The 18,508-nt window shown below is 41.3% G+C and overlaps 1 protein-coding gene and 1 pseudogene across 1 annotated transcript; both read right to left on the reverse strand.

Moving 5' to 3' along the window:
* Positions 1–3,085: 3,085 nt before the first annotated feature.
* LOC139030530 (syncytin-B-like) lies at positions 3,086–5,364 on the reverse strand (annotated as a pseudogene).
* Positions 5,365–12,142: 6,778 nt separating this feature from the next.
* LOC110146530 (taste receptor type 2 member 10-like) lies at positions 12,143–13,042 on the reverse strand. The gene has a single exon (XM_020907436.2). The coding sequence runs from the start codon at positions 13,040–13,042 to the stop codon at positions 12,143–12,145; it is 900 nt and encodes a 299-aa protein (XP_020763095.2).
* Between the last annotated feature and the right edge of the window lie 5,466 nt (positions 13,043–18,508).

Consider the following 18,508-nt stretch of genomic DNA (forward strand, 5'->3'; position numbering starts at 1 on the left):
AAAATTTAAACATACTCCACAGAAGCAGATAGACAGGGGTCAAATTATATTCTTTTGGCATCAGGTCTCCGATCCAAGTGCAGAATAAGCACCTGATTAATTTTGATACCCTGGAATGAAGTAGCTATTATTCTTGGTTTAAATAAGATTTCTGTGTCCAGCAGAGTGTGAATAAGAAAACAGATTCAGTTGCCATTGGCAATTATATTGTAATTATTGATTAAACTAACCTCATCCTACAGAGAGCATAAGTAGGAAAATAGTTCTATACATTGTGTAGCTTTAATAATTTTTTGATACTTTATACTTATTTGAATATTTCAATTTTTTCCTGGTTAAAGGAACATTTTATTTTAGCATCTTTTAAAAAGTCCTTAGATTTTCTCTATTCTCTTTTCAAAGAACACTCACTGTCAGTGTTACCACACAAACCAAGATGCAAATGTCACATATTTAGCACAAATAGAATTTCCATTTTACCAGGAACAGAAATTTCATGCAAAGTAGACAACATTTTCATGGTAACTGAATCTCAGCCATTAGAAATCTACTTTGGACAGGAAAATTTCCAAGTTAACAAGGATCTTATATCCAAAGCATATAAGAGGAAGACAGTCTTGTCTCTCCAGGGACATTTTCTTCTTCCATGTCCTATCCTGACCTCACTGATGTTCCAAGTTGACAACATTCTCAGGTCACACCTGAGTAGATCAGAATTTTGGAAGCTAGAAGCAAACTTCAAGTAGGAAGCTACTGGCCCCATTCGCTCCTTCCTTATAAACCTCCAACTTTTACTAGGGTGACAGAATAGGTTGAATTGTGTCTCACGCCAAAATGTACACCCAAGAGCTAACCCCTGGTATCTGTAAATGTGTTCTTATTTGGAAAAGGGGACTATGCAAATGTATGATCCGAGTGGAATTTAAATATAATGACACGTTGTCCTTAGGAGAGAGAGGAAGATTCACATACAGAAAGAAGAAGGCATGTGAAGCAGGAGGCAGGGATAGGGGTTGCTATTTCTACCATTAAAGGAATATCAGGGAGTACCAGAAGGTGGAAGAGGCAAGAAAGAATTCTTCTATAGAGCCTTCAGAGAGAGTATATTCCTACTGATCCCTTCATTTCAGACTTCTAGACTCCAGAACTGTGAGGAGTAAATTTCTGTTTTTTGAAAGCAGCAAATTTGTGATAATTTCTTACAGCAGTCCTGGAAAACTAATACAGATGTTTCTATTATTGAAAAAATAATTAACAAACACTTTTTAGTTAAAACAATGACATTTTATATGAAAAGCTTCATGAATTTTTATGAACTGCTTACATTCCTATAACACACCCCAGACCAAGAAACAGACATAATCAACTCCCCAGAAGACAACTTTAAGCCCTTTCTAGTTACAACCTCACAGTCTCCCACTTTTTTGTACTTATATGTACAAACTCATAGAGAACATAAACTTAGTTTCTTTCATTAACATCCAGTTTGCAAGATTCATCTACATGTTTACATATAATGGTAGCTCATTTATTCTCACTGCTATACTGTACAGCCATAAAAACCTATCTTTTGGCAATAGGGTGAATGAGCTGTGCATTATTCAGTTGTTTTACTTCTCTTGCATAATCTTAAATGTCCCCTTCTTCCTTTTTCTTTAGCCACTCAGCTTCTCTAGGGCATTTTTCCATTCTTTGTTTCTCTTTCCTCTTTCAAAAGCAATCCTCATGAGACTGACATCTCAAACTCTGTGTATTTTCAACTTTCTTCCTTCCTTGCTGTGATCTGTTAGGATTCTTGTTCAATATTTTCACAATTAGCATGACTATTTTTTCTTCATAAAGTAATTTTAGTCAAGTCTTAAATTCTCATTCCATAATTAAGTCTTCCATAAAATTTTTCCAGAAAGCTCTCATGCTAATGTCAGGATCACCACGAATCTCCATAAAGGGATAGAGCAGAGTTGATTCTCTTCATTGCTTGCTGATTCACTTCCTTTAATATTTTTTGTAATAAACCAGTAATCTAGTGAGTACACACATCTTCTGAGTTTTGTGAGCCAATCTAGCAAATTAATCTAATTCAAGCAGGGGTTCGTTGGAATCTCCAATTTATAACCAATAAGTCAAAAGCACATGTAACAACCTGAGCTTACAACTGGCATCTGAAGTGGGGGTAGTCTTGTGGGACTGAGCCCTTAACCTATGGAATCTGATGCCATCTTCAGGTAGGTAAGGTCAGAATTGAGACAATTGCTTGGTGAGGTTGGGAAGACTCCCATACATCAGAATTGCGTGTCGGAATCAATAAATACACATGTACAAGATTACTCATAGTACTATTGTTTGTAGTTGCAAGATATCAGAAACAAATGAACATATACACAGAACCTGTTGGATCAACTCCGGATCCAATGTTGGATCAACATTTAGACAATGGAGTACTAAAAATGTGTGGAAAAGAATGAGAAATAATTTCACAATTGGATGCAGTGATTTCTTACATATGATAAAAACATTGTGCAAACTATCCTTTATATAAATGTTACAGCCATGCGTTCTGGGAAACAAACTCACTCAGAAGGACAATGCAGATAGTGGAGTGCAGTTTATTACACCGGCGGGCCCAAGGCAGACTCTCCTCTTAGCCAAGGACCCCGACCAGCATTTGTGAAAATCTTTTATACCCCATGTGTATGTGTCCAAACCCACCACCCCAAATTCCTTGAGATTTACAAAGGAAGGGTAAATACAATCACAATAACCCCGTCATTTATGTGTTATGTGTTCAAACAGTTACAGTCCAACCAGTTAATAACCGATAAGCCTGTGGTTATATTCTGATAGATACTGTCCGGAGGCAGGGGTGATTAGAGAATGTTTTCTCTTAGACAATGAGTAACCTGGACACGATCTTCAAGGTTGCCCTGTCCGGAGCGGGTCTTATCCTTCCATTGTGGTTCCCACAGGCACTAAGCAGAGAGTTCAGAGTCCATTGGAGAGGCGGCCGAGCATGATCAGCACGGACAGGCCTAAGATAGAGTCCAGGCCCTATGAATTCCTTCTTCATTCCCCCCTCTTGATGCTCTTAACTCATATTATGAGCATCATTCATAGGGATATATTACACCCTGGCTCTCTGACTGCCAATTTGGGAGAATTACAACAACCTTCGGGTTACAAAGTTCGTAATATATTGTAAAATTCAGGGTCCAGAAAGCAGAACTATCAAGGCAACTATAAGTGGTAAATATAGTTTTCACCAATCACCCTTCACCCAAGATAGGACCGAAGTCCAGAAAGGAATGTTTTCATTTGACATTGCTTTTACCTGGTTTTTCATGTCATCTAAAGCAGTCAATACATTGTCAGATAAGTCAGGAATGTATACACAACATTCAACCTTAATTATAGCACAGGTCCCTCCTTGAGCAGCTGTATGTCCAAAGCCATTCTATTATGAATTACAGCTTTTCTCATTTGGATTTGCTCTTCATTTAAGGCTTGGATGGCTTTTGCTCTATCTAGGAGGGCCTGTTTTGTGAAATTAGTCAAGGCTTCTACCTTAATCATAATATCTGTTGTCCCTATAGAGGGTATGAATAAGGCAGCAATATACTCATAACATTGAAACATGTCCACCTAGCGTGTAAACAAGGTAGATTTAGTGGGTCTTGTTGTAAGTTAGGCTTTTGTTACACTGGCATTTATATCAAATGTAACCCCATGACCCGAGTCTATTGACTGTAGGTCTTACTCCAAGAGAGCAAGGAGAGGTTATGGTTGACAAGAGAGATGAAAGTCTCTATTTGTCATCCCAGAAAAGAGCAGAGTGGTTTAAAATCTCCTTGGCAGAACGGTGACACCCACCAAGGAAGTCCATCCATCACAGACAGAGGCATAGCCCCACACACCCAGCAGTTGTAGGTGTTGTGGAAGTCCGTGTTGGAATGTGCCCGTGAGATGAAAACGTTGTCGGAAGTTAAATTCAAAATCACGTTGATGAGGCCAAGCAGCAGGAGTTGATAGTGCGGCTTCATCCTGAGGGAGGGCTCGTCCGGGATCTTCTTTTCCTTCTTCTTAAGGATGGTCTTAGTCTCTCGAGGGTCAGTGGGGTCCCTCTGTGCAGTCTACTCAGCGATTTCTGGGTCTGCGTGGTATGCTGTCTTCACCTTCGTATGATGGATCCAAGCGACAATACCTGCAACTTTAACTGCAGTAGGGGTAGTTAGAATAACAAAAGGGCCCTTTCACCAAGGGGCTAGCAAATTATGTTTCCAATCTTTGACCCATACTTGGTCACCAAGAGTAAACTCATGAATCTGTTCCTCAAGGGGGAAACGGCACCCTTTCTTGTACAAACTTAGTTACCCAATTTATTACTTTACCCAGTTCCATCTGCTGTGAAATCCTATGCCCCCTTATATGAGGCAAATTTGTTAACACCTGTTTTATTATGGGAGGGGGTCTCCCATACACAATTTCGTATAGAGAATAGCCTTGGGACTGTGGGGTCATCCTGAGTCTGAGCAGAGCTGTCAGAAGCAAGTCCATCCAAGAGCAGTCAGTCGCTATGGTCCACTTGGAGAGTCTCTTTAAGTGTCTGGTGGGTTCATTCCACCATCTTAAAACCCTGGTCCTATATGCAGTGTGCAGTTTCCACTTGATGTTTAAAGTTTTGCTTACATGTTGTACTAAATCAGCTTCAAAAGCCAGGCCATTGCCTGATCCAATGCTGGTAGTAAGTCCAAATCTGAAAACTATCTCCCTAAGCAGCACCAGGCTACTTCTGATATTCTTTCAGTCCAGGTAGGAAAAGCTTTTACCCATCTCGAGAATGTACATACCATGACCAGCAGGTAATGGTAGTGTCAGTGAGGTTTCATTTCAGTGAAGTCCACTCCCAGGTGTTCAAGGGGCAGCGTGCCTTTCAGCTGAATACCCAGAGATTTTTGTCTGAATACCTGAGAGGCAGCATTAACCTGTGAGCAGGCAGCATGACCTAGGTGGGTTGCTTGGTGTGTTTGGCTTACCAGAGTGTGTGCCAGCTCCTCCAGTACCAATAAAATGCCACTTGGCAGTTCCCACCATCTCTTTTCAGTCTTGATGGCCCCTTCCGCTTTGACTGACCTGACAGCCATTGTCCTTGTTTTATCAGGCTAGTGCCATCAGTATATAGGACCCAATTAGGGTCTGGAACCTTGAGCCCTTCTTTAAAACAAATCCCAGATACCTTACCTCCTCCTTGCAGATCTGTGCCTTCTTCTTCGACAGCTGGTAACCTGCTTCCATCAACAGCTGGAGCAGTGCATTTGTCCCTTTCCAGCATTTTTCCTTGGTCTCAGCAGCCAGCAGCAGGTCATCCATGTATTGTAGGAGCCAACATCCATACTCTTCTGGATGGAATGAGTTCAGGTCAGAAGCCAAAGCTTCCCCAAAGATGGTTGGGGAGTTCTTAAACCCTTGTGGGGGAATCCAGATGAGCTGTTTTTTTGGTGTCCCTGACTGGATCTTCCCATTCAAAGGCAGAGATGGGCTGTGACGCTGGGGCGAGGCATACGCAGAAGGCATCCTTGAGATCTAGGCGAGTATAAACTTTAGTACTCGGTGGGAGGAGGCTAAGTAAGGTATAAGGGTTTGGAACAGTGGGGTGTAAAGTCACAGTAGCCTGGTTGACTAACCTGAGAGCTTGTACAGGCCTACAGTCCTGTCCTCCTTCCTTTTTGACTGGCAGGATCGGTGTATTCCAAGCCAACTGGCACTCTACCAGAATCCCCACTTGTTTCAATCTGTTGATGTGGGGCAGTATGCCAGCCCAGGCCTCTATCAGTAGCGGGTACTGGCGCTTTCTAACCGGGATGGTGCCTGGTTTGAGCTCTGTTATCACTGGGGCGTGATGTTCAGCCAGCCTGCGGGGAGGGGGGCTGTCTTCCGCCGAGACCTCAGGGAATAATTGAGTTAGCTGTCTAACGCTCTTCCAGCCCACCCGGTTCTTCCTTCAGAGGCTCATGCAACCTCCACTCATCTTGGGGTTGTATTGAGACAGAGAGTAAATAAGTTATAGTGTCCATCCTGAAGGTGGGCCTCTCCTCAGGAGAGAAAGTCACTTGTGCTCCTAGTTTGGAGAGCAAGTCTCTTCCCAACAGGGGTACTGGGCACTCAGGAATGTAGAGGAATTCATGACTCACTTGGTGCCCCCCATCTGACATTTTCTGGGCTGGTAAAATGATTTAATGATCTCTTCTCCTGATACCCCAGTTACAGCGGTAGTCTTTTTGGACAGTGGTGTCACAGGTTTTTTAGTACCGACAGTCCTGCTCCTGTATCCACCATGAAATCAGTGATTTGGTTGCCCACTTTTAAGGTTACCATGGGCTCTTGGGGACCTGATATCTCGGAGCCCCGGCAGCCCTAGTTAATTTCCAAGTCAGCAAGCCCCACAACTGTAGGAGCTTCCTCTTCCTTCCCTGCCTTAGGGCATTCATTCTTCCAGTGGCCAAAAAGCTTGGCACTGGGCACACTGGTTTGGCGGTAACGGGCACACTGGTTTGGCTGTAACGGGGGCCGGGGCCTCTGTTGTGACCGGTTGAAGGACTGTCCTGTCCCTGGGGCAGAGGAGATTTTCCGGAGGGCCCGAGATAGACTTTCCCAGAGCAGCAGCTAGCATTGTAAATCTCTTGTCTGTTCTCTTTCATTCCCTCTGGCTCTCTGGCAGAGCTCAGTTTCCGCTTAATTCCAACGTCTCCCTCCCCTTCTTGTCAGTACTCACCGGGAGAGGCGGGTATAGCTTGGGCGGTTTGGCTGGAGCCAGATCCTGGAAGTGTTGGCCAGAGGCTTCTGTCACCGGGATCGGAGCCTGCCAAAACAGCGGCTCTACGAACTCTGGGAGAGCTGGCGGAAGAGCGGTGGCTGCTGCAGGAACTTCACCTGGCCCTGGATCGGGCATTAAGGCGGCCTCCGGGCCTGGTGGAGCCCTGGGAGGCAGGCGTGTCATTATCCAGTATGGGGGAGGGGTCAGGTCATCCCCGTCCAAATCCTGTAGAATTTCCTTTTTTATCATCAGTCAATTTTTGTGCCATTAATATTTTTCCCTTTCCCTTCTGGATATAGAACCTTGTCCAAGTAGGAGGGTCTCGAGCTAACCCTAGCCATGAGTCAATAGATGGATATTGATCCAGGTGTCCTGGCTCTCCTGTGACTACTGTACAGACTGCTTCCACTATTTTGAATTTCACGGTGTTCTCTGGTGGCCATCCTACTCCTCACAGAGTATGTGGAGGTGGTTAGGCTTCATCTTTAACCCATAGTCTCCTCCTAATCCCTTCTTTAAATTTTTAATCATCCACTCCAATACAGTTGCCTTAGATTCACTTCACCCCATATTGCTTATCTTCTCGGACCTTCTTCTACTTTTCCTTTTCATTCTGTCTACGAAGTTCTCAGTACCCTATGTACTTCTGATATTTCCACTCAATGACACTTAAATTGCCATTCTGCCTCCTTCCTAATTGGGGTGAGAAGAGCCTTACCTGCCAGATCCCAGAGGGAGAAGGGGGATCGGCGTGTCTTCACCTGCCAGTCAGCAGAGCTGAACCAGAACATCGTATGGTCCAAGACTGTTTCTCCTTTAAAGTCCATTCCGCCTTGGTGGGCTTAATCAGGTGCGCATGAAAACACAGATGGGTTAAATATCCCATGTCCCAGGCCATCTCCAGAAAAGCCAATTCATACTCACTTCTGTATCCTCCTCCTTCTGGCCTGACAATTCTGAGGGAGTCAAAAATTTCACAGCAGACGGGATACCTCCTGGGGGAGGGCAGAATATGAGCATACAAGGACCAGTTTCCTATCCTAAAAATCCCCTGGCAATCGCTTGGTAATAATCTTCCCTAAGACAGCGTGGACACACCTCCTAAATGACCTTCACAAATTTCCTTCCTAAACTCTAGCACACTCGTCAACCTGTGTACCAAGCAATCGCTGCTGCCTGCCTATTCCAGGCTCCTGTGGGTCCCTGCTCCTTCTAGTCCCTCCCAGGGGGGTGATCAGGCCCCCTCTTCCACCCTGCCAGTGGGTCCCTCCTCACCTGAGCACTCAGTTCCCCTGCTGCCATTTACTATCTGCCAAGGTGAAGAAACCGGGCTTTGAAAGGCTGAATTCTTCCAGCGGGGCGAGGCGCCATCCCCACTTCTAGGAGATTCAAGCCACAAAGCCTCTGGGTGGCCTCAACTGAGACCTGTCTCCTCAAAGTGAGGAGTTTCCCAGCCAATGCACTATATGTTATAGCCACGTGTTCCAGGAAACAAACTCACTCAGAAGGACAATGCAGATAGTGGAGTGCAGTTTATTACACCGGCGGGCCCAAGGCAGACTCTCCTCTTAGCCAAGGACCCCGACCAGCATTTGTGAAAATCTTTTATACCCCATGTGTACGTGTCCAAACCCACCACCCTAAATTTCTTGAGATTTACAAAGGAAGGGTAAATACAATCACAATAACCCCATCATTCATATGTTATGTGTTCAAACAGTTAATAAGCCCGCGGTTACATTCCAACCAATAAGCCTGTGGTTATATTCTGATAGATACTGTCCGGAGGCAGGGGTGATTAGAGTATGTTTTCTCTTAGGCGATGAGTAACCTGGACATGATCTTTAAGGTTCCCCTGTCTGGAGGGGGTCTTATCCTTCCATTGTGGTTCCCACAGGCACTAAGCAGACAGTTCAGAGTCCATTGGAGAGGCGGCCCAGCACGATCAGCATGGATAGGCCTCAGATGGAGTCCAGGCCCTATGAATTCCTTCTTCATAAGGAATATGGGAAAATTTAATATGTACATGCTCATTTATTTTTTCAAAAATAAAATTAGGAGGAAGAAAGCAGAAACGAATGAGATTGATAATTTATAGGGGGAAATTCAAACTGAGATGGAAGTTATGGGAGTGAAGGATATAGTCTCAGTATGCTTTTTGCATAATTTTGACACTTGAAATGATGCTAATATTTTACACTAAACATATAAAATAAAGGCTGGGGGAAACCTAAAACAGACTTATTAAGAGAGAAATCTCACTTTTTCAAATGAATAATATAACCATGCTAAAGGGAAAGAAAGAGAACTTACCAAAGTAACTTTGGAACACAGTAGTATTTTGACTTTGTGCCCTGATACAGTCATATATTAAAAAGCATATTAAAAAGCAGAGACAATACTTTGCCAACAAAGGTCCATGTAGTCAAAGCTATGGTTTTCCCAGTAGTCATGTATGTATGTGAGAGTTGGACCATAAAGAAAGCTGAATGCCAAAGAATTGATGCTTTTGAACTGTGATCTTAGAGAAGACTCTTTTTCTTTTTTCTTTTTTTATTTTTGGAGAAGACTCTTGAGAGTCACTTGGACTGCAAGGAGATCCAACCAGTCAATCCTAAAGGAAGTCAGTCCTGAATATTCATTGGAAGGACTGATGCGGAAGCTGAAACTACAATCCTTTGGCCACCTGATACGAAGAACTGACTCATTGGAAAAGACCCTGATGCTCAGAAAGATTGAGGTCGGGAGAAAGGGATGACAGAGGATGAGATGGTTGGATGGCATCATTGACTCAATAGACATGAGTTTGAGCAAGCTCCAGGAGTTGGTGATGGACTGGGAAGCTTGGCTTCCTGCAGTCCATGGGGTCGCAAAGAGTCAGACACGACTGACTGAACTGAACTGAAAGAAAAGAAAGAAAAGTGGTCGCTCAGTTCTGTCCAACTGTTTGGGACTCCATGGGCTGTAGCCTACCAGGTTCCTCCGTCCAAGGGGTTTTCCAGGCAAGAGTAGTTGAGTACATTTCCTTCTCTAGGGGATCTTCCTGAGCCGGGGATTGAACCTGCATCTCCTGCATTGCAGGCAGATGCCTTACTGTCTGAGCCGCCAGGGAAGCTGAACTGAACTTATAGTCATATATGAACTGCAACAAAGTACTGAGCTGTAGTTAATAGTGTCTTCTTCCTCCCTTCCTTACTTCCTTTCCTCCCCTCCTTCTCTCTCTTTCTTTTTTCCTTTCTCCCTTCATTCCTTCTTTCTTTTTTCATCCTTTCTTTATCTCTCTCTTCCTTTCTTCTTTCCTTCTTTCCTTCCCCCTTTCTCTTCCTTCTCGAAGTGGTATGAGTTAACAAGTCTGAAACTACCTTCAGTGTATATTAGAAAGAAGAAAGTGAAAGTCGCTCAGTCGTGTCCAACTCTTTGCGACATCATGGACTATAGCCCACCAGGCTCCTCCATCCATGGGATTTTCCAGGTAAGAATACCGGAGTGGGTTGCCATTTCCTTCTTCAGGGGATTTTCCTGACCCAGGAATTGAACACAGGTTTGCTGTATTGGCAGGCAAACTCTACTGTCTGAGACACCAGGGAAATACTCAGTGACTATTCAGTTCAGCTCAGTTCAGTCACTCAGTCATGTCCAGCTCTTTGCGACCCCATGGACTGCAGCACACCAGCCTTCCCTGTCCATCACCAACTCTCGGAGCCTACTCAAACTCATGTCCATTGCGTCAGTGATACCATCCAACCATTTCACCTCTGTCATCCCCTTCTCCTTTCGTCTTCAATCTTTCTGAGCATCAGGGTCTTTTCCAATGAGTCAGTTCTTTGCATCAGGTGGCCAAAGAATTGGAGTTTCAGCTTTCGCATCAGTCCTTCCAATGAATATTCAAGACTGATTTCCTTTAGGATTGACTGGTTGGATCTCCTTGCAGTCCAAGGGACCCTCAAGATTCTTCTACAACTTCACAGCTCAAAAGCATCAATTTTTTGGTGCTCAGCTTTCTTTTGGGTTCAACTCTCACATCCATACATGACTACTGGAAAAACCATAGCTTTGACTAGATGGACCTTTGCTGGTAAAGTAATGTCTCTGCTTTTTAATATGCTGTCTAGCTTGGTCACAGCTTTTCTTCCAAGGAACAAGTGTCTTTTAATTTCGTGACTGCAGTCTGCAGTGATTTTGGAGTCCCCCAAAATAAAGTTTCTCAATACTGGAGTGGGTAGGCTTTCCCTTCTCTGGGGGAGCTGCCCAATCCAGGTATCAAACCCAGGTCTCCCACACTACAGGTGGATTCTTTACTAGCTGAGCCAAAAGGGAAGCTCTAGAATGCTGGAGTGGGTAGCCTTTCCTTTCTCCAGGGGACCTTCCCAACTCAGGGATTGAATCCAAGTCTCCCACATTGCAGGTGGATTCTTTACCAACTGAGCTACCAGGGAAGCCCTCAGTGTATATTAGGCCTGAATAAACGACTGTATAAACTGAACAAAGCAAAAGCCATGTTTTTCGTGGTTAAAGAGAGGATTTGCAACATGGATAAAAGGAAGACTGTAGTTTTGAATTGCAATTAGAGACATAAACATAGAAGCATCATACATTACAAACAGAGAGATACATACAGGCAAAAAGAGAGAAAGAAGTAAGTAGGTGGGTGTAATGTTTATATCCAACCAAATATTGGTTTTCAAATATCCTTCTTCTCTCAAATAAATGAAGATTTCTTGGAGAAATAGTGAACCCAAGCCTAGATGAGGAAAGCACAAAGTAAACCTGAAATGTTTTGGTTTGTGAGAATGTAAGGAAACATGAAAGAAGAACGGGGCCACATCAAAAGGACCCAAGAGACAATCTGAAGTTCTTACTTGACAAATCTAGAAAAATGTAGGCATCAAAATAAATCAGAGTAATTGTATAATAATAATATTTCTTTGAGTGTGTGTGTGTGTGAAGAACTATCAATGCTTCAGGGAATTCAATTAAAATACAAAGAGAAATCTTGTTTAGAGGCTTACTCCACCAATGACACCTTCATAGTCAATAGTCTCCAAGCTGTTTTTGTACTAGGGTTGGGGTGGGAGAAACCACTGCAAGGAAAGGAAAGGGCCTGAGCCACTCAATTTGTGTATGGGATTAAAATCTCATTGAAAAGTGACATTACCTGAGACATAGTCAAAATCTTTCTGTAAGATTTTAGTTCTGTTCAATAACAGTTAAAAACACTGCAAGAAAGTAGTGTAAGAGAAACAGATCTTGAGGAACTTCATTACTAGGCTACCTTTTTTTAGTATCCATTTCTCCCCAAGCCTGTCATGGAGTTCTAAGAAGTTTTTCTTTCTCCTAGCACTTTAATAGCTTCAGTACTCTCAAAGAGGCTTGCTTAAGCTTGCTGTTTCCATGAATTAGGATAAATGAGTGTCCACAGGGATAGAGGACGGTGGTTGTCATACCAAAAATAAAAAGCAGTTTGTTTTCAGGCACAGCACGAACTGATATTTCTATGGCAGTGCCTACAAAATACAGGATAAAGAGGATGATAAAAGACATCAAGATCTTCATTGCTTTGACATGTGCTTCTGTACTGGGGTCTCTGAATCCTGTGGCATTCAATTGCATCCTCCTGTTGTGCCTCCAAAGGGAAGTGAGCAACAAGAAACATGTAATCAGGCATAGTATAAAGACAAGAAGTGTTCCAATATTGAACAAAATCTGATTTATAAAGTATTCACTTTCCTGCATGGTGATCAACCAGGTTGTGCTTCTGTTCTTCATAATATTATTAATAAGAGGCATTATAATGCCTGGAAAGGTAAATAACCATGAAATGGGCAAACATCCCATTAGAAAAAGAAGAATCTTAGTGATGTGACCCTTTAGCCAGAGAAAAATGCAGTGGGAAAAGTTGGCTACCTTCAGGAAGTAGAAAATGCTGAGGCTGGTGGCAAACCAGACACTTGATTGATTCATAATTATCCATAAGTAAGCTATATATTGAGTTAGATTATCAGACAAATATATATCTGGAGAAAACACTATCACATATGCATCTGTAATTAATATCCATATCAGGCAAAATCTGGAAGAGGCTAAGCCAATGAGAATAAGGCTGAGTGTAGAGATCTTCTTATTTTTCACACAGTCAATGCAGTTAACTAGTCCAATAAACCCATTCCCTAAAACCCCCAATACTGACTCACTAACTGCTACAAGAAAGAGGAAGCCTTCCACTATGCTCAGCATGTCTGCCAATCCTTAATCCTGTTCCTGTTTCATTAATTTTCAATTACCTGCTGCAGAAAAAGGCAGATATTGCTGCTTTGTGGTAGAAAGGTTTTCTTCTCTTTCATTTCATAAAGACTTAAAAGCATACCAATTACTGCCTTGACATGGAATCCAAAACAGCTTGACAGAGACCCCTCCAGTTATGTCTATAAAATTTAGCTAGTCAACATGTGTCCTGACTTAATGCCTACCCACAATTTGTTAAGATGCAAATAAACATTTCTGTTTCCTGAAATCTGCTTGTCCTCCTGAGACTATTTTGCATTTGTTACCCCAGATTGTGGAGTAGGAGTGCCAAACACATACCTACAGAAAACAGAGCAGAATAGGTCATTGAAATTGATCATTTTCAGTGTCAACTTTGACATCATTTATATTGTGTTAATAACGACAGCTTAGATATGTAGAGCGAAAACAGTGTGTAGATGAGATGGATGAATTTAGCCATTGTAGACACAAGATGCTTCTTTGAAAACATCGGTAAAGTTGATTAGCATAACCAAAATGTCATGCTAACTAACAGGCTTCCCAGGTGGCTTAGTGATAAAAAATGTGCCTGGCAATGCAGGAGACTCAGAATACATGGGTTTGATCCCTGGGTTGTGAAGATCCCCTGAAGAAGGAAACGGGAGCCCACTCCAATATTCTTGCCTGAAGAAATCCATGGACAGCTGAGCCTGGAGAGTTACAGTCCATGGGGACACAAAGAGTCATACTTAACAACTGAACACACAATTAAGTGTGTTAAAAAGAAAAAAAAAAAAAAGACCAGAAATGAAATGTGGTATCATAACTGGTCCCATGGACTTTTAAAGGAATATTATGAGCAATTTATATCCCCATTTTGAAAAATTAGATGAAATGTATCAATTCTTAAAAAACACCAATTGTCAAAACTCACACAAGAAGAAATAGAAATGTGAATAGTTCTAAATTTGATATTAAAATGAAGGGTTAATCAATTAATAGTAATCAATAAATAATAAATCAGAAAACAATAAGCCCAGGTGGAGTCACTGGTAAACCATCATAAACCTTAAAGAAATATTATAGTAATTCTCTCCAGTCTCTTTCAAAGGATAGAAGCAGAGGGAATGATTTCCAACTCATTCTAAGTTCAGTATTGCCCTAATACCAAAATCAGACATAGACATTACTAGAAGAGAAAACTACAGACCAATATCTCTCATGACCACTGATGTGAAAATTCTCAATGTGATATTAACAAAATTAACCCAAAAATGTATAAAAAATATATAGCACAAACCAATGGTATTTAGGCTGCATATACAAACCTGGTTCAACATTTGAAAATAAAACAGGCCCAGTTTTTAACTAGGCTTCTTATCTACTTTTTGTTGAGCATCATGAATTCTTTTTATACTCTGGATAATAGTCATTTATGTCTTCTGCAAATATTTTACCCAGTCTGTGGCTTGTCTTTTCTTTTTCTTGACTGTGTCTCTTGCAAAGCAGAGAGAAAAAAAATAGACCCAATTGCCATTGGTAATTATCTTGTAACCCCCAAAGAGAGGGGGTCTAGGATGACAGCCAACAAAATAGAGGTAAATAATCTGAGTCCTTGGTCATGGGCTGGAACCTTCTCCCCTTTAGATGCCTAGGTAAGTGAAATAATTAATTTCCTTATAGTTTACACTAGTTTGAGACAGATTTTTTAATTTATTTTTTTATTGAAGGATAATTGCTTTATAGAATTTTGTTGTTTTCTGTCAAACCTCAACATGAATCAGCCATATGTATACACATTTTTCCCTCCCTTTTGAACCTCCCTCCCATCTCCCTCCCCACCCAACCCTTCTATGTTGATACAGAGCCTCTGTTTGAATTTCCTGAGCCATAGAGCAAACTCCCATTGGCTTTCTATTTTGCAAACGGTAATGTAAGTTTCCGTGTTACTCTTTCCATACATCTCACCCGCTCCTCTCCTCTCCACATGTCCTAAAGTCTATTCTTGGTTTCTCCTTTGCTGCCCTATAAATAAGTTCTTCAGTACCACTTTTCTAGATTCCATATATGTGCATTTGAAGATGATATTTATCTTTCTCTTTTCTGACTCACTTCACTCTGTATAATAGGTCCTAGGTTCATCCACCTCATCAGATCTGACCCAAATGCATTCGTTTTTATGGCTAATATTCCATTGTGTATATGTACCACAACTTCTTTATCCATTCATCCGTCGATGAACATCTAGGTTGCTTCCATGTTCTGGATATTGTAAATAGTGCTGCAGTGAACAATAGGATACATGTGTCTTTTTCAATTTTGGTTTCCTCAGGGTATATACCTAGGAGTGGGATTGCTGGGTCATGTGGTGGTCTTAGTTTTTTTAAGGAATCTCCCTACCGTCTTCCATAGCAGCTGTATTAATTTACATTCCTACCCATAGTGCAAAACCATTCCTTTTGTCCACACCCCTTCCAGCATTTATTGTTCATAGACTTTTTGATGATGGCTATTCTGACCAGTGTGAGGTGGTATCTCATTGTAGTTTTGATTTCAGTTTAGTTCAGTCGCTCAGTCGTGTCCAACTCTTTGTGACCTCATGAACCGCAGCATGTCAGGCCTCCCTGTCCATCACCAACTGCCGGAGTCTACCCAATTCCATGTCCATTGAGTTGGTGATGCCACGCAACCATCTCATCCTCTGTCATTCCCTTCTCCTCCTGCCCTCAATCTTTCCCAGAATCAGGGTCTTTTCAAATGAGTCAGCTCTTTGCACCAGGTGGCCAAAATAATATTTCTGGGTATTTGGGGAGCATTAACGGTGAGGATTAGGTTTTTTTAATAAGCTGGTAACTGATCAATATTTTGGCATACCTTTGGATTAGAAAACGAATGTAGATAAATTTGATGGTGTTAATTTTTTTTTTTTTTTGATGGTGTTAATTAAACTGCAGCTCCGTGCCTAAAAATTCAGAGGGATTGGGTGGAGAGGGAGGTGGGAGGCGGGATCGGGATGGGGAATGCATGTATATCCATGGCTGATTCATGTCAATGTATGACAAAGACCACTACAATATTGTAAAGTAGTTAGCCTCCAACCAACAAAAAAAATTCTTTTATTTTTAAAAAATTTATTTATTTTTAGTTGAAGGATCATCATTGCTTTACAATATTGATTTGGTTTCTGCCATACATCAACATGAATTATCCATAGGTATACATATGTCTGGGCTTCCGTGGTAGCTCAGCTGTTAAAGAATCTACCTGCAATGCAGGAGACCCTGGTTCGATTCCTGGGTCAGAAAGATCCCCTGGAGAAGGGATAGTCTACTCAGTTCAGTATTCTCACCTGGAGAATTCCATGGACAGAGGAGCCTGGCAGGCTACAGTCCATGGGGTTGGAAAGAGTCAGACATGACTGGGTGACTAAGCACAGCACAGCACATACGTATGTCCCCTTCCACCTCCAACCCTTTCTAACCCTCTAGGTTGTTCTAGAGCCCCAATTTGTGTTTCCTGAGTCATAGAGCAGATTTCCATTGGCTATCTATTTTACAGATGGCAGTGTATATGCTTCCATCCTACTGTCTCCATTCGTCTTATCCTCTCCTTCCTCCTCACTGCCCATGTTCATACGTCTGTTCTCTATGTCCCTATCTCCACTGCTGCCTTGCAATTAGGTTCATCAGTACCATATTCTAGATTCCATATATGTGTGTTAATATATGATATTTGTTTTCTCTTTCTGACTTAATTCATTCTGTATAATAGGCTCTAGGTTCATCCACCTCATTAGAACTGACTCAAATGCATTCCTTTTGATGGCTGAGTAGTATTCCATTATACATATGTACCACCATTTCTTTATTCATTAATCTATTGATGGGCATCGGGTTGCTTCCATGTCCTAGCTATTGTAAATTGTGCAGCAAGCAACATGAGGGTACATGTGTCTTTTCAATCATGATTTCATCAAGATATTGCCCAGTAGTGGGATTATTGGATCATTTGGTAGTTTTATCCCTAGTTTTTTTTAAGGTACTGTCTTCCATAGTGGCTGGATCAATTTACATTCTCACCAATAGTGCAAGAAGGTTCCCTTTACTCCATATCCGGTCCAGCACTTATTGTTTGTATACTTTTTGATGATTACCATTCTTACCATTCTGTGTGAGGTGATATCTCATTGTAGTTTTGATTTGCATTTCTCTACTAATGAGCAATGTTGAGTTCTTTTTATGTATTTTTAGTCATCAGTATGTCTTCTTTGGAGAAATGTCTGTTTAGGTCTTTTGTACGCTTTTTGATTGGGTTGTTTGCTTTCCTGGTGTTGAGTTGTATGAGCTGCTTTTATATTTTGAAAATTAATCCTTTGTCAATTGTTTCATTTGTTATTGTTTTCTCCCATTCTGAGGGTTGTCTTTTCACCTTATTTATAGCTTCCTCTGCTGTGCAAAATCTTTTAAGTTTAATTAGGCCCCACTTGTTTATTTGTGTTTTTATTTCCATTATTCTAGGAAGTAGTCATGGAGGATCTTGCTATGATATATATCATATGGTCTTCTGCCTATATTTTCCTCTGTGAGTTTTATAGTTTCTGGTCTTACCATTTAATCCATTCTGATTTTATCTTTGTGTATGGTGTTAGGAAGAGTTCTAATTTCATTCTTTTAAATGTAGTTGTCCAGTTCTTCCAGTATCACTTAAAAATGCTTTTTTATTAATTGTAGGTTAAAGTTCTAAATGACTTTCTATTTGAATCTTGGTTGTAATATTGATAACTGTATAGCATAATGCATGGTTTCTCAGTATCTCTTGCCATGTGTTCATTTACTTGAATATGCTCTTATTTCATGCAACTTCTTCTTTTTCTTGTGGGGGGAGGTTTGCTCCTTTGCAATTTTACTTTCTATATTTTGATTTTTGTTATCTTATATGTTCTCTCCTCTTTTATATAACTATTTTCTTGAATTTGATGGAAAATATTTAGTACAATTACCCAAGAATTCTTGTGTTCTGCAGTGACTCTTTTTTAACATTGTGTCTTTCATTCCACTATGTGCTATATATTGTTCTGTTGTTTAAAGTTTTGTTAGTTTCCTTTTACTTTGCTTACCAGTCTTAAAGAGTAAATATTCAAATTAGGCCAGCAAATTTCCTCTGAAACTAGAGTGGATTTTATGCTTTATTTTTACAATCATTTAGATTATCCCTCTATTATTGACTTAGGCAGATAACTAAATTGCTACTCAGCAATCCAGGAGAGCCAGGGAGAGTTGGTTCTCTTGGAAATTGCAATAGGGGGACTTCTCTTCCATCTTATCTCTCTGCTTTTAAGAATTTTCTCAGATATGCATGACAGGTGCTAGAGTAAATGCAACCCAGTTTTCCTCCAAACAGAGAAATGGTTTGGGGTTATCTTACGCCTATGGGGTCTGCTTCCTCCCATCAACATAG

The sequence above is a fragment of the Odocoileus virginianus genome, chromosome 23, assembly GCF_023699985.2.
Source record: "Odocoileus virginianus isolate 20LAN1187 ecotype Illinois chromosome 23, Ovbor_1.2, whole genome shotgun sequence".
NCBI lineage: Eukaryota > Metazoa > Chordata > Mammalia > Artiodactyla > Cervidae > Odocoileus > Odocoileus virginianus.